The sequence below is a fragment of the Cyclopterus lumpus genome, chromosome 25 (assembly GCF_009769545.1).
Source record: "Cyclopterus lumpus isolate fCycLum1 chromosome 25, fCycLum1.pri, whole genome shotgun sequence".
NCBI lineage: Eukaryota > Metazoa > Chordata > Actinopteri > Perciformes > Cyclopteridae > Cyclopterus > Cyclopterus lumpus.
Genome location: NC_046990.1, coordinates 11410833 through 11426524, shown reverse-complemented (window position 1 = coordinate 11426524; position 15692 = coordinate 11410833). Strand labels below are relative to the sequence as shown.

Here is a 15692-nt window from a genome sequence, read left to right as displayed (position 1 = left end):
TGCAGTTAATAACGCAAGCGTTCATGAATCCTCACACCTGAATGTCGTCACTGCCTGTAGTTTAATTATGAAATGCGTGCTACACGTTACATACAGTGCAATTAAAATCCATAAAATAAACATTTCACACATTTGCAAACAGCAACGTACCGACGAGCACCTCAATGCTGACCCTAAAGGTTCAATGTGGAGGATGTGACCAGATCGGGGGCAGCATTCCCCCTCGACTGGGTCCATACTTTAAAAACAGACAGCGAGGCAGCAAAGAATACCCAGCGCTTTTAAAACAAACACCATATTTCCCAGAAAGCCCTCTGCTTCCTGTCAGATTTGACTAATTGTTTGAAGAGGAGGGTGCAGCAGCCCTTAATGGCAGCCCATAATCGCTTGTAAATGTTTTTTGTGCCTTAAAGGCCCCCAAAGGAAAACATATTTCCTTAATCAGCCCACGTGAACAGACTATTTTCTGCCCGTTGGATCAGTTCTAGTTATTTTAACTCTCTGCATTTCTTTTCTCTGCGCTCTTTGCACTGGTTTGAAATGGGCGGGGCTTGGTGATGTCACATACTTCCACACACAGATCAAGGTTGAGGAACATTTGAGTTTTTCAGAGCTAAACAGGTCATAAATAAAGTCTATAGAAGTTTGTCTTCTACTTTTAGTCTTAATTTAATGTGCACGTGTGTCACGTGTGCAGATAAAGACACACATGAAAACCATAACGACAAAAAAAAAGCGTCAGATTTCAAATAGATTCAATCAGACATTAAAATAAAAATCACATTGCTTAAAAGCCCCACATGCCGGATGTGACCCGAGCGTCTCCTCCACCCATCGGGCTCCAGCAGGGCGTCAACACTGGATGGTTCCTCCTTCACAAGCCTCGCACTGCAGCGCCGCCGTGCGGTAAGCCTTCCACACCACCGGGTCCTGCAGACACACCGTGCCGCCGCCTCGCCTCTCCTCCGCCTTGTTCCGGTTTATGTCTCCCACGCACACCCAGCCTCCCCCGGACCCGGCCGCCTCGGGGCTGACCGCCCACTTGGAGTGGTCCTGGCTGGCCTTGAAGGGGAACGTCTGCCCCGGGTTGATGAGCTTGATGTCCAGGACCTTCCAGCCCAGCGAGCAGTCGGAGGGGAGGATGCCCGTGGAGCGGATCCAGAACTGGACCAGGAGGTCCGACCGGAGGCTGGGGGCCACCCAGGAGTGGTACAGGTCTGATGAGGCAGAGATGGAGGGGAACTCGCTTTTTATCATCTCGCTGTAAATCGTCTCCATTCTTGTCTTAGAAGTACAGACGGTGCATAATTATTGAGTTGAGGCAGCAACGAGACGAACAGTGGCCAGAACCACCTTTATAAAAACACTCCCAAGTCGTACCGTGGTCAAAAGACGCCCCTTTGGCGAAGCTGACGAACTCGGCGCCGCCCTTGGAGGTCAGAGTCACGCTGCGGTTGGATACGGTCTTCACACTCGCAACGATGCGAGCAGGCAGATGTTTCTTCGCACAGACAGCAGCCAGGGCGGGCGCCAGGGACGCCAGGGACTCCGGGACGTCGCAGTCGTACACATTAGGCTGATTGATCTGGAGCTGCTCTCCTGCCGTGCACAACAAATTAGATTTAAGGCAAAACGCTGCTGACGGCATGAGAGGAGAGAATGAGCAGCGCTGACTTGGTGACATCGATAACTGAGAGAGGGATGATATAACTACAGACACGGGGGGGGGGGGGGGGGGTTACCTTTTACTGGAACGAGAACAATTCATGTTTGTGTTGTTGTTGTCAACCTTCCTTTATGTACGTCTACCTTTTTTTGCAGTTTTATTTAAAAATGTAAATTGTTCCTTTATTGGCCAGTAACACACACACACACACACACACACACACACACACACACACACACACACACACACACACACACACACACACACACACACACACACACACACACACACACACACACACACACACACACACACACACACACACACACACACACACACACACACACACACACACACACACACACACACACACACACACACACACACACACACACACACACACACTTTAGCTCCCCGTCTTTCAAGGAGCTCCATTGGGACTCCAACTGACAATTACTTTCATTATTGATTAAATATTAGCTAATATTTCCTGCTTAACTGATTCGCCATTTAGTTGATGTACGGTGTGATGCTGCAAGGTGCTGCAACATGACACCTCTCCGCTGGGTGACGCCCGCTGGGTGTCCTCGTTATCCCCGGACACACAGTCACACGCTCAGCATCCCAGAGTCACGGGAGAGCGTCTGACGGAGCGAATGCATGCCGCAGTGCGAGGGCCGATATTGCTATGGTAACGCACCTCAACCTAATACCATTGAGGCATTGCCACACCAACAACTGTACCAACGTCTGAGCCTGCCAAGTGTGTGTGTGTGTGTGTGTGTGTGTGTGTGTGTGTGTGTGGCACATGCTCAACGAACGCTGATTACCTGGGATCTGCATCTTGTTGTAGTCGCGTCAATACCTGAGTGGATTATAAAGTACTGGTGACGAGACAATAGCCTCTCTCTCTCTCTCTCTCTCTCTCCCCCTCTCTCTCTCTCTCTCCCTCTCTCTCCCTCTCCCTCTCCCTCTCCCTCTCCCTCTCCCTCTCCCTCTCCCATACATCCGCCTAATCGTATTGATTATCTCCAGAGTTTAAATAGGAATTCCTTTTGGAATAAATTATTATAAAATATGTTAAAGCTGCCAGTAGGCAGAGAATGAATTGTTATCAGCTCCCAGGTCTCATATTGCAAGTGTGGCGTAATACCATCCTCCTCCTCCTCCTCCTCCTCCTCCTCCTCCTCCTCCTCCTCCTCCTCCTCCTCCTCCTCCTCCTCCAGTCTCACCGATGGCCTGGAAGCGGTCGAGCGGGTAGGTAACGCAGATGAAGTTCTGCCCGTTGTTCACGCCGCTGTCGGGGTAGTAAAACTGTCCTTCCTGTCGCCTCGGGGGGAAGTGAGGCACGCTGTGGACCAACCAGAAGCCCTGATTTTTATCCAGCAGGACAACGCCTGAGGAAACAGAGATGTTAAAGATTAAAGAGCATCAAGGTTTCTCCTCCAGAGGAGCTGCATATCAGTACCTGCTGATCCCTGATCTGATACTTTCAGCCCGTAACACAAAAATCTACCAAGACTGAATTTTAAATAACTTTGTTTTGGTACTCTCATGGTTCTCTTTTGAAGTACGTAAATTGGATTGACATTTGTTTCGAATGTATTTCCATGTATGAAATATGAACATGAAATATTTAGTTCCATGCAGTTGCAATAGACGTTGTCATTTTCATATCTGCAGATTTTGAGTCCAAAATAGCCGATGTGGGGCTATGAAAGTGTTGGAGCTGGACCGCTGTGCTGGTCACCTTTGGTGTGCCCCCCCCTTCCTCCACTGGCGCCAACCCTTCGGCCACCAAAGTCCTCCGTTGGCTTCTCGTCATTGTAAAGGATGTACGCCACCTCTGGGTTCTGAGAGGAGGAGACAGTAAACAAACCCACAGCTGTTGAGAGGCAGCGAACAAGTAACTTTCACTTCCCATTTATTAATCTGATCTAATATGTCAGAGGCTATAGCAGGCGGCTCACCACTGTATTGGTGAGTCTTTTATATAAAATGAGAAGTCAGCAGACTTAAGAAACCATAAATATCTCCTCCTGATGTTTCTTGGTTACATATAGGTTTTTTTGTACTGTGGACATTAAAGAAAAGGTCAATACATTTTAATATTAATGCCCCATTTGCATTTTAGTCTCCTGGATAATGAAGAATTGAAGACGCTATAATAACTGTAACACAGACCTGTCCTTGTGAGTACAGTTGTCCGACTGTGCGGCCCAGAGCCCCCGTGGTGTCGTTCACCGTCCCCGTCCCATTCGTCCATCCTTCACTCCCCTTTTCCAGCAGTAGGTACAGCTCACCCCGATGGGGAGATGTTCCTCCAGGTCCTTTAGGCAGCTTGTACAGGTAGTACCTAACACAAATGATGAAACACACGCACCATGAAGAGGATGTATAAAAAGAGTTGTCCAGGATTTATCAATGAATCACCAATCAACAGCATCTCCTTGGTCGTTGTAGCAGGTGATTGGTGAGGTGTCGCCCCCTGGTGGCACACAGAAGATCAGCAGGGATAGGAACAGAAGCATCTGAGAAGAGACAGACTTATATTAATCATTACACATATATTAATGTATGCCTGAGCAACTAAAGATATCACATTAATCTAGTATAATATATCCCTCTGAAACATGTACTTGAACGCAGCACGTCACGTGACTCCTTGTCGCTAACTCAAGTCTCTAAAAGCCCACGCGACGCTGCATTTAACCCCTTCTACGTACCGCGTGCACAATGCGCGTCCCCTCGTCCACGTCCACGACTCTCCGCGTCCTCGTTACAACAAAATAATACTATGGTTAAACTCATTGACTTTATAGGAGAAGGTTCAACTCTTCGCTCGAGACTTATCCTCCTTTTAAGAGGCGTTGTTTAAGTCACGTGATGGTGGGCGGGGCTACACCGATCCGAATAATTAATGAGCAAGCATGTAAACAAAAGACATCAAAACGGCTCAGAACAAGCACATTAAAACTGGACTAATCAAGAATAGACAGTACTGTTATTATTTACACAAGTATCTGAGAAAAATAGTTAAATATAAAGCAGGCATAGCTAAATACAATTAGAAATAAACACAAATATATAAATAAATATGGAATGATATTAATGGACAGGTAATCAAATTAAACACAAATAAATTAAAATGAGTAGCCTTCTTACACATGCAACACATATATTCTTTAAGATATTTAATATAAGTCGATATGATATGATCTATAAGGGCAGGAAAGCTATACTGTATCAATATCCAATACTTTAACATATTTTACAGATGCATGTTGGCCAAAGTCAAACCAGAGAATTTACACCGTTGCATTTCCATCTCGAAAGTGGAACTTGAATGATAGTTGCTTCTTCCTGTTCGACCCTTTCACAACTGTGGTTTGTGTATTGTTAGGTGTGTTTCTACTCGACTCTGTTACTTCTTCTTCGTTGGAAATGTGTCAGTGTCATGTGTCATTTGATCATTTGGAACTGATACCGAGAAGAAAAAAAGGCTGCTTGCGTGACAGAATAATAACTGTATCATCAAGAAAGGAAAATGCATCATAACCTTTGACCTTTAATGTGAAATTATAGAGCCAACAGATCTCCCCTATTCGTTGTGACCTTCGGAGGCAGTATTTGTGTTCTTGTATTTGACTCATTTGTCTTCTCCTCCTTAACGTGGAGCTCAACCAGCAGTGTTGATCAAAACGTTGCATTCACTTGTCACGTGTCACTGTGCTCCGTTTGAGGAAGTGGCTCAGTTTCCTCTCGTCACCTCGAACTTTACTGATGCAGACCGACGAAGACTTCCTCAAAAAACATTCCGTCTGAGAGGAAGAAAAACACATCAGAGGAGCTCACGATATTGATTATTACGCGTTGGATCACGAGTACGGTGAACTTAAAGAGTTAATATTTATGAGTCAAACTGTCCTCCAATACGTAATAATATTCCATGAAACATTACATGTGTAAATCTCCCCTTTGCCTTTGGAACGATGTGCCCTTCAATTAAAATGACAAAACTGAGGAACTTTAAAGATAACGCCCGTTTTCAGTCCATTCTTTCAGTGAAAAAGAAAAAAAAGGGGAACACGTTTATCTCGGTCGCAGTCGTTTCTATAAATGGGACGTCACTGTCTGGTGTCCTTCTGTGTGAATGTTTTGATTTATGTGCAGAAGGATGTTTTAAAGATTGTATCTGACAGGCAACATCGTGCCTCTGCAAGGGACCGATGATTACGGATGAACAGGAAAAGAACAGGTCCTTGTCAGTGTCACTGCTAAGAATGTTTGCGATTACAGGCTTTTGTGTTTGATATGTACAAAATAATCAGAATGAGAGCATTTTAAACATTGTAGGGCAATTGAATAAATGGATAGAATGCAAATGGCTCAGATATACATTTTGTTTATTTTCCAGAGGAGAATCATCCATTCTCAGTCGAGCACTGTGCGGCCTTGGCACCGTCCGTGGTGTGTTTAATGTCCTCTGTACAAACCAAGGAGACACAATAGAGATCAGCAGACGGCCTCCTCCACATTAAGACCCGGGAACTTGCACAAAATCATTGAAGCACTCGTCACATGCACTCAATAAAATAAGAAAGCATGTCCGCTCATCCTATTCGCAAGGAAAGAAAAAGACTAACTGGCAGTAAACTTAACAATCTCGCAAGTTGCATTAAAAGCTCTGTTGCTCAAACGTGAGCGGTTTTTTTGCACTGACCGACACTATGAAGAGGGAGAACAATTCCCCCGAAACAAAGCATCACCATGGACAACAACAACAACAACAACAACACATTGTTTGAACAGAAACTAGACTAAAAAGGCTACAATACTGAATGGCTCCCACTGTAGCCCCACGTGTTTTTCCCCCCTCAGGTCTGCAGCATGCCCGGTAGTTCAGTCCTCTGCTCGTCCATGCGTCCCCCCTGGACCCTCAGGAGCAGGGAGAAGAAGTCCTCATCGTCCATGGGACCAGGAGCCCTGCTGCGCTGGTCCTCCAGTCTGCCCTGGGCCTGTCGGTGGAAGGTAAGAAGGAAAATGATTGGCTGAAATGATGCATTCACATCTGACCACTGGCAACTCCTCGCGTCACAACAAAAAACGTTGAAATCAAACTAGTTTGCTTACTTGTGTCGTGAGAATCATATTGTACAGATCTTCCTTGGGCACGGGGACGGGCACCGCGGGCCTTTTCACAAAAGAGAGTTGCTTTAAGCTGCCTCGGAAACCTCTGGACTTCGGTTTCGGGGGTTGAGACTTTTCGAGCTGCGCCCTCTGGTCATCCAGCCGGCGAGCCTGAGCCGTGGCCACCAGCTCGAAAAACTCCTCTTTCTGCAGGGAAGTCATGGAGGAAAACACGACTGCGGAGAATCGAGACAAAAAGAGCTTTGGTGGTCAGACGGAAGGAGAGACGTGGAAACATGCCGTTTGAAAACACTCGAGTCACAGAGTACGGGTACTTTTAATGCAGCTTCAGCTTGATCAACATGAGTCAGCATCATCACATGGAAACAAATGCAACGGCGTCAGCACTTCCATCCCTTCAACACTGAAAACAAAGGAGAGCTTTCTCAAACAGTCCCACCTCTGTTGGCGGGCTTGGAGGTGTTGGGCTCAGAGTGGCACCTCCTCCTCCTCACCCCCCCCTCCAGCTGGAAGGAGCAGCGCTGGTCATTGAGCCGTCTCCCCTCCTGAAGGGTGCAGAGCAGCTCGTACAGGGCCTCCGGGAAGTCAGCGGTTAACCGGTGAGCCTGAGAAAGATGCGGGTAGGTGGCAGAAAGAAGAAAAAAAGAGTGCGGGAGGGAGGAAAGGTTTTGTCAGTGAGTGGCACAGAATGTTTGTTGGCACAGCAAAAGAATGCACTCGACTCCTACGTACTCCCACACGCTCTTTGAAACAAAGTGATACCTGCTGCTTTTTCCACCACAAGGTGTTTTTTTTCTTTCTCGTAGAACACATGGCGGCTGGTTGGTAAAGTCAAGAACACGACAGACACTGGTTGTCCAGATGCTACAGCGGGGAATCTCAGGCCATGTGACAAAAGCTGAAGCAAAACTCCACAAACCTTTTTGGGATCCTCTTCTTGGCTTTGGGTCCCGTCTGAGCGTCGCTCAGAGGAGTTTAACCTCCCAATGTCCACTTGAGGGTCTTTTTGTGTGGCCTTCTCGCCCCCTGTGTCACCGGCTTTCTCTCGCGTGGTAGTGACGCTCGCCGTCGCTGCCGTCCGCCCTCCACTCTCGCTGTCACCTCTGTTGTGTCCATCGTTCTCAGTCTCCCCCGGGACGTCCTCTTCGGTCACGACAACCTCTCCCGTCTGGTCGTCTTCTGAACACATTTTCTTTCTCGTCATGTCTCCGGCTCTCTTGCCCTGTCCTGCGTGTTCCTCTTCCCTTTTCGGAGCAAGGGAACTGCTCACTGGCCGCCGTTCAGCGACACTCTCGGCCGCGTCTCCCTGCTCAATGATGACGAGGCGCTCCAGCGGCCCCTCTCCAGACATTTCAACCGTGGTCTCCGTGCGGCCCGTTAATCTCCCTGTCGAAGCCCAACCCGTCAAGGAGACACACAGAAACAGGGTCAAAGAATTTGGAGGTTCCTATTGTTAACACTCAAAACATTTCTCAACACTAAAGTTACTTGGAATGGACATGAAAACTGCGAGAGAGCATTTCTGTGTTTTTTTTTCTTTTTTCTCTCTTGCAAAGAAATGTACGGGAAACCCGTTTGGCAGGTTGTAACATGTTGAATTCAGATGTTTTAGTCAGGAAATCCAAAAGTGAAACAAAGGTGTGTAACAGCATGATCGGTCACGAAACAACCTTGTGTTGCCGTGGGTTTCCGTCGTATCTTCTGCCAAGGCGTGTTGTTTTGACCCAAAGGTTTCCTCGTATGCTATAATGTAAAATCAGGGATTTCATTCTTACCTTTATTTCTTACACGTTGTCTCTCTCAAAGCATCATCCACAGACGCAGCACAGCATTGTTGGCTTGCCACTTGACAATATCTTTTCTGGAGGAGAAGAAGAAGAAGAAAAAGCAGCAATGAAGAGTTTCACGTGCCGACCTGATGCGCTCTCGTCCTTTCTGCCTGGCTTCCTTGCTACCTTCTCTCACTCGTCTCCTCTCTTCCTGTTCCTCTTACCACAGCCCACCCTTATTGACTCGGCCCGCATCTGACGAGCCGCGCTATTGTGACACACTGTGCTACAAAGCAGAAGGAACCCTCACAGTGCACGTTGCTTCGTCTGCGCATGGTCAAAACAAAAGGTCGCTTGTCTTGGAGATGAACGTCTTCTTGTTTGAGCTGTCAAAGCAGCTGCTGCTGCTTTTACTGCCGCTCACTTGTACACCGGCAGGCCAACTGCAACGTGTTGAGACAGGAGCGCAGTGCTTCTGACACCGATGTGGTTTCGGCTCACATCCTGTTGACTTGCAGCTGAAACGAGAAGTAAGTGTCAGAAAAGTGAGATTGTCACGGTAATGCCAATGTACAGGAAAAAGGCAAATTCTTATGCCGCTGTTAACAATAATCAACATTTATACCATTGTTGATTATTGTTCTATATATATAAATATATATATATAAATATATATATATATATATATTGCATAATCTTAATGTGTGTCACTAGGATAACAATAATATGTATGTATATATATATATATATATCACATTATTTCCATTACATTTAGTTTCATCTTATGTATATTATTCCATGACACGCACACGCGCAGTTCTACTTTGCGTAAATGCAGATGTTGTGTTGTTGTGGTTTAACCCAGCGGCGCAACCTGCTCGTCGACCCGCACGCTGCGTGCGTCGCGTGTTGACATGACGTGCACCTTTTCCTCTCCATCGCTAGGGGACCCCGCTCCGTGCGCGCGATGCCCCGTGGTTGACTGCCTGTGAGCACAGTTGGGCAGCAGTCGTCGCCACTGTGCGTCGCTGAAGATGTTGCAGCAGCAGCCTCTGACGGGCAACGGGCCCTCCAACGGCCGGGGACTCGGCGTGAGCGGCCATCCCGGGATGCACGCGCTCAACTCGGTTCACCAGCGGCGGTCCGACGGTGGTGACTCGGGCCTCGAAGGCACGGAGAACGGACACGAAACCCGCAGAGACATCGGCGACATACTGCAGCAGATAATGACCATCACAGACCAAAGTTTGGACGAGGCACAAGCAAAGTTAGTATTAGTATTTTATCGTGAGCTCATCGAAGCTGCAGCCGCTGTTGTTTCCGCTTTTGTCCACTCCGACGTTGACAAAGTTTCCTCAATCTTTTGTTTAGATTATTTTAGCTAGTAGCTCGCAAATTAGCAACGGGTTGCAAACGAAAACAAAGTGGTTTCTCTTGTCACATGTTCGATACCCGTGAGCTGCTGCAGTTAACCGGTGCTCATTGCTTCTTTGCTGTCATTTACTAACACGCAACGTGATGTCTTTGAGCGGCGGGGGTCTCGAACCCAGGGTAACGGTGTTAGCCTTTGTTAGCTTGCTAGGCTGCGTCAACCGAAGCTAACTAGCTAGCAGGTGTTGCGGTTTATAAAGCGACCCTGTTAACTGGCGACTCCGTCTGTTGTTGAAAATGGGAACGAGAGAAGACGTAGCTGTCTTCGTGAATGCCGCATCAAAACACTGTCAACCCCTCTCGTGTATATATGTCATATTAACATTAAACAATGCGGCGTTCACGGGGACGGCTGCGTGTGCTCTTCTTATTTTTCGACAGCGGTCTGTAACTCGACAACAGACGCGCTCGGCTGGACGTCGCCAGTTAACACGGTCGCCTGTTAAACCGCAACACCGCGCAGTTGAGCGCCAAAGCAAACGTTAAATCTGGAGCTTCGCGCACATGTAAACACTAAATTATCTTTTGGGAGGCAGATTAAAAACGCGACCAGATTTACTGTCACATGGGGACATATTGCATGGGGGGGGGGGGGGCAGCTACTATGTGAGGTATCATTGTGGAAAGGTAACGTAGCTTAGCTCACCTCCATTTATTTTGTTGTTGTATTTTTTTGCTCTATTGCACGTCGTGCTGACAAGTCACGCTCTTTTCTCTTGTGCACAGGAAACATGCCCTGAACTGTCACCGGATGAAACCGGCGTTATTCAGCGTCCTGTGCGAGATCAAGGAAAAAACCGGTAACGTTGTTTTTAAGATGTCTCGATGTTGTGAGTGTCAACGCGTCCAAACGGGCTCGTTGCAGCAGTCATTAGACTGTTGACGGTAACTCGATATGTGTATGTCAGAAGCTAACGTGCATGGAGAAAGACGACATTATGTTAAACGCTATATGGTTTAAAAATAGAGACAACCAGCAGCAGCTGCACACACAGACAATACAATGTGAGTAATGCTGCTAGATATGTTCATTTATTATTTAAAAGATTTGATTTTATCCTTTTGTTGAACAAAGCAAACTGGGTTTTTTTTCAAAGGCATACTTAAACAAATTCATGCAAAGACACCTGTTAAAAGTTATTTGCTCTCAGCCATGAAAAGGATGATCTGATGTGGGTAATGGATCAATGTTGAGCAGATTGATTACTGTCAATGGGATATGAGCGTGATGCACATTATTATTACGTTATGACTAGTCCACTATCCAAAAACGGTGCATCAGTGTTTCTATTGGCTGACCCTGAGTGAACTCTCACCCACAAGTTGCACCAAAACAAGATGAATTGCATGAATTCATTAGTTACACAGGCTTCAGTTGGAGTGAATGGGAGATGGAGAGCAGAAGTATAATGTGGCCGTGCTTTAAAGCAACATTAACACACATTCATGTTGATTCGTCACCAACTTGACATGTTGTCTAATCGACAGGTCTGTCGATGAGGAACGCCCAGGAGGACGATGCTCAGGATCCTCAGCTGGTGCGATTAGACAACATGCTGCTGGCGGAAGGCGTGGCGGGGCCCGAGAAGGGTGGGGGCGCCGCCGCCGCCGTGTCTGCCGCCACCAGCTCGGGAGGGATGTCGCCCGACAGCTCGCTCGAGCACTCCGACTACAAAAGCAAGTTGAGCCAGATTCGCGGTATCTACCACACTGAGCTGGAGAAGTATGAGCAGGTACCGTGTCGCAACAGGAGACGAGCGCTGACACTGTCCGTACATGCTTGCTTGTACTAAAGCTGCCCGGCAGAAGCTTAATCCAATGGCATGTTAGGTCTAGGGGTGCAGTCACATAACAGTTCTTTGCCGGGGAAAACACTACTGTCTTTATGTTGCTGAACAAAACACACCAGGTTTACGCTCTACACCGGCGTATGACAAGAGGCCTCTTGGGAACATCAGTTACACACTTTCCAACCTACACCAAAGCCCGATTGTGTGCCTATTATTCAGAACCCGGTTCAGATCTGTTGTGACATCTATTGTTTTCCTTCCTTTAATTGTTTACGTGTCCTGTTGAACGTGCTGCACATATAAGATATAAAGGAACCCTTTTACAGGGAAGTTGTATAGCGTTCAGCTGCTTTATGGGATCATTAAATGTACCAGTAGGACATACCATACCTTCAGTAATTATGCTTATACATGCTACATGCTTACTGACACGAAAAGCAACACTAAGCTGCCAGTTTTCTTGTGACATTTCATTTTCTTCTCTACTAAAACAAAGAATGCCGTAAAGATTCAGAAAAGGCGTTGCTAAATCACATTAAACAAACATGAAATAATACACACGGCTTCATTGCATTGTGCATTTCTGTCCTTCACTATTCGTCGTCTCATGTGCCCCCCACCGCCCCGCCCCCCCACCCAGGCGTGCACCGAGTTCACCACCCACGTGATGAACCTGCTGAGGGAGCAGTCGCGTACGCGGCCCGTGACTCCGCGGGAGATTGAGCGCATGGTGGGCATCATCCACCACAAGTTCAGCACGATCCAGACCCAGCTGAAGCAGAGCACCTGTGAGGCCGTCATGATCCTGAGGTCCCGCTTCCTCGATGCCCGGTAGTGGCTGCAGTTGTTGTTGTTTTCTTCACGGAATACTGAACTGGAAATCCTTTGAGTAGGCTTGCACTGTGGCTCTGAAGGAGGACAGTCGCGGTAGTCAGCTTGGATTCTCAACTATCAATATGGTTTCATTTTGATAAGAATATTCTACCAACAGCATCTTTTATTTACAGTAGCCATCTGAACCTGTATGTGTGAATGCACAGAAAAGGACATGAGACCTTTGACCACATCTTAAATGTTGTTGTTGTTTTCCAGTGCTTATGACTTGTTTGTCTCTCGTCAGGCGCAAAAGGCGCAACTTCAGCAAGCAGGCCACGGAGGGCCTGAATGAGTATTTCTACTCCCACCTGTCTAACCCGTACCCCAGTGAAGAGGCCAAAGAGGATCTTGCCAAACTGTGTGGAATCACCGTCTCTCAGGTAAACAAACCGCTGACGGTACTTTTAAGGAATGAGCAGCTTTTTTGAAAACATGTAAGAAGAACATTAATCATTCCTAAAGCTGTGTTCAATTGAGTTTTAAAGTCGGCGAACAAAAGAAGCAGTTTCTCTGCTCTCGAGCTTAAAGACACCTTTTTATAATTCATCAATAACAGCAGGCTTCTTTAATCAAAGAGCGTACGCTGAGCCTAGTATTGTGCTTTGTTTGGTTTTCACTGCCAGGTGTGCAACTGGTTTGGCAACAAAAGAATCCGCTACAAGAAAAACATTGGCAAGTTTCAGGAGGAGGCCAACCTCTATGCCATGAAGACGGCCTTGGTGGTCAGACAGGGCGACGACTCCCCGCACACCCCCAACTCCACAGGTACCAGAAGCAACGCTGCGGCAGCGCTCACTCATTTCAGTCCGCGTCCCGGAACTTGTCAATCATTTGGCTGAGCTGAACACAAAGCATAACCCGAGGCTGAGAACAAAAGCCTTGAGGAAGCATTGCGGTCAATAGTAATGCCGGTTCTGGTGTTTGTTTTTGAACTGCCACACAATTATCTTTGCTTTGGGGGTTTTTTTGCTGGTTTTTTTTCCAGTAACTTACGAGCTACACGCCTCACTGTTCCTGCTGTCGCTCAGCTTGACTGTGATGTGCTTGTTTATGACTCATCGTGTGACAGCTGAGGCAGTAAGAGGCTGTACACGGGTCACAAACTGAGGCTCGGTTGCGGAGCATTTAACCTCACGTTGTTGGTCTTTGTTCCCTTTTGAAAGACATCCCGACTTCCCATTCAAAGGCAATATAGACACAATATTACAAATCCAGTATACGTTCCAATAGCATGTTCATAGTACTGCTACAAGAACACTGAAACCGTGACTGAGGTGGCTCTCTTGTTTTTGTCCTTAAGGATCTGGGTCCTTCTCTCTAACCGGGTCAGCTGACCTATTCCTCGGGGTTCCACCTGTGAACGGCGAGCAGTCTGCTTACCAGATGGGATTGCAGGTACTTTAAACCACTCATGAAGTAGTTCCACACATATTTACATAAGGCGGCCGATGACTCAAATTCAGTGCCACGAGCCGCTGTTGTCCTCTGCTTTCGTCATAGGCCCTTTTTTTCCCCACCCATTACCCAGCTGTCAGTCAGCACTTGACATGTGACAAAACAACACCCTGCGTGAGGTTTAAAGGGATGGATTGCCCATCTTAAATGCGTTTTTAAACTTTTGGAATTCATTTTCACCCATGAACTGTGACGTGAGATCTTGAGATTGCGTGGAATAGTTGGCAGTAGTGTGCTACAATGTGCTGAGAAATATACAATAAGCCGCACGGCGACTTCTTCTTGACGCTTGTTCCTCTTTCGATCCCTCAGACTAACGGTAACTGGAAGGGTCGGAACTCGCCCCCGTCCGGCGCCTCGCCCCTTAGCGACCAATCGGAAAACTCTGACTGAAGGCCCCGCCCCCACTGGCACGGAGCGACAGCGACGGAAAGATTGGCGACGGAAAAAGACGAAAGAATGATATCACACTTCCCATTTGGCGGCAGTCGTTTTTTTTATTTTTAATTTTTTTACGTTTGTTTGTTTTGTTCTGACTTTTAAATGTACGTTGTGTTTTTCGTCTTTTTCTCACCGCTCGGCGTATGTAGTATGTTCAGCTGAGTGCACGGATGCCAGAGGGAATGTGTGTGTGTGTGTGTGTGTGTGTGTGTGTGTTGTGTGCATGCAGGTGTGGTTTTATTATCAGGGTTGGAGGGTTGTTTTTTCCACTAATTTTGACATGTTACTGAGGTTTGTGTTTGTGGTTGGGAAAGGGAGGACAGCACAGCGTTATTATTGTTTTAAGCACACTATATCATTTTTATTAATATTATTGCCATTTTATTATTAATGCTACAACTATTTTCATTTTAACAGCTCAGACAGAGAGAATGCATTTAGTGAATGAGAGGACAATAGAGAAAAATCCAAAGATTTTGTGCGTTTGATTCTCTGTTTTATTAGTTATTTTGGTTGTTTTCTTTTCTATCGGGCTTATGTGTCCCTGTAAAATGGATGAGGCGTGTGTGAGTCCATATCAGTGGTTTGAATGAGTATATCAACAGTGCTGTCTTTTTTCTGTACAGTGAAACACCTGTATTCTCTCTACCTCTTTTACAATAAAGACTCTCTGTATTCACAACCAGATGATCGCTCCCAATTTGTGAAAGGGTCGGAGGGTCGGTTCACTATAAATCCATAACTTTACCTCCTAACTGTCCCAGTTTATGACATGTTTGCCTTTCTTTTCCCTCCTGAATGCATTGGAGGTGACTGGGATTTGATTTCTGATGCTGGATAAGCCAGAGTACCTTTTTATTTCAAAGAGGTAAACGACAACAACGGGACAGCATGTGATTGTATTTTACAGTGAGCTATTAAGTGGAGCCTGACCAAGACATTTATGGTTTTAGTTATATAATTGACTGTAAAGCAGGATGAACCGGTAGACTGTCTGATCTACTCGCTCTGTTGGATTGTTAATATAGTTTAATTTTAACATAATATGTTGCATATTCCTGAATTAACGGTTAGTTCATGAAACAAGTGTCTTTTTGTCATTTACGATGTTTT

The 15692-nt window shown here is 46.5% G+C and overlaps 3 protein-coding genes across 6 annotated transcripts; 1 reads left to right on the top strand and 2 right to left on the bottom strand.

Annotated features, from left to right (window-relative positions):
* Positions 1-42: 42 nt before the first annotated feature.
* Positions 43-4557, bottom strand: dnase2 (deoxyribonuclease II, lysosomal). The gene is made up of 7 exons (XM_034528576.1): positions 4393-4557; positions 4100-4197; positions 3851-4022; positions 3417-3519; positions 2899-3063; positions 1381-1599; positions 43-1217 (listed from the first exon to the last, which is right to left on the bottom strand). Exons 2-7 carry the CDS (start codon positions 4195-4197, stop codon positions 853-855), a joined length of 1122 nt encoding a protein of 373 aa, XP_034384467.1. The 5' UTR covers positions 4393-4557; the 3' UTR covers positions 43-852.
* A 1498-nt stretch (positions 4558-6055) lies between these two features.
* On the bottom strand, positions 6056-10704 carry LOC117727985 (G-protein-signaling modulator 1). 3 transcript variants are annotated; one of them, XM_034528577.1, is made up of 6 exons: positions 10664-10704; positions 8593-9104; positions 7737-8203; positions 7257-7422; positions 6800-7032; positions 6056-6684 (listed from the first exon to the last, which is right to left on the bottom strand). In XM_034528577.1, the coding sequence occupies exons 3-6, from the start codon at positions 8166-8168 to the stop codon at positions 6544-6546; spliced, it is 972 nt and encodes a 323-aa protein (XP_034384468.1). In that variant the 5' UTR covers positions 8169-8203; positions 8593-9104; positions 10664-10704; the 3' UTR covers positions 6056-6543. The 3 variants fall into 3 exon arrangements, with proteins under 3 accessions (XP_034384468.1, XP_034384469.1, XP_034384470.1); XM_034528578.1 differs by lacking the exon at positions 10664-10704 and having other exon boundaries at positions 7737-8218; positions 8593-8678; XM_034528579.1 differs by lacking the exon at positions 10664-10704 and having other exon boundaries at positions 7737-8213; positions 8593-8678.
* On the top strand, positions 8821-15266 carry pbx2 (pre-B-cell leukemia homeobox 2). 2 transcript variants are annotated; one of them, XM_034528574.1, is made up of 9 exons: positions 8821-9116; positions 9532-9853; positions 10744-10817; positions 11506-11750; positions 12448-12638; positions 12928-13063; positions 13307-13448; positions 13984-14078; positions 14451-15266. In XM_034528574.1, the coding sequence occupies exons 2-9, from the start codon at positions 9621-9623 to the stop codon at positions 14529-14531; spliced, it is 1197 nt and encodes a 398-aa protein (XP_034384465.1). In that variant the 5' UTR covers positions 8821-9116; positions 9532-9620; the 3' UTR covers positions 14532-15266. The 2 variants fall into 2 exon arrangements, with proteins under 2 accessions (XP_034384465.1, XP_034384466.1); XM_034528575.1 differs by lacking the exon at positions 9532-9853 and having other exon boundaries at positions 9013-9116.
* The last annotated feature ends 426 nt before the right edge of the window (positions 15267-15692 follow it).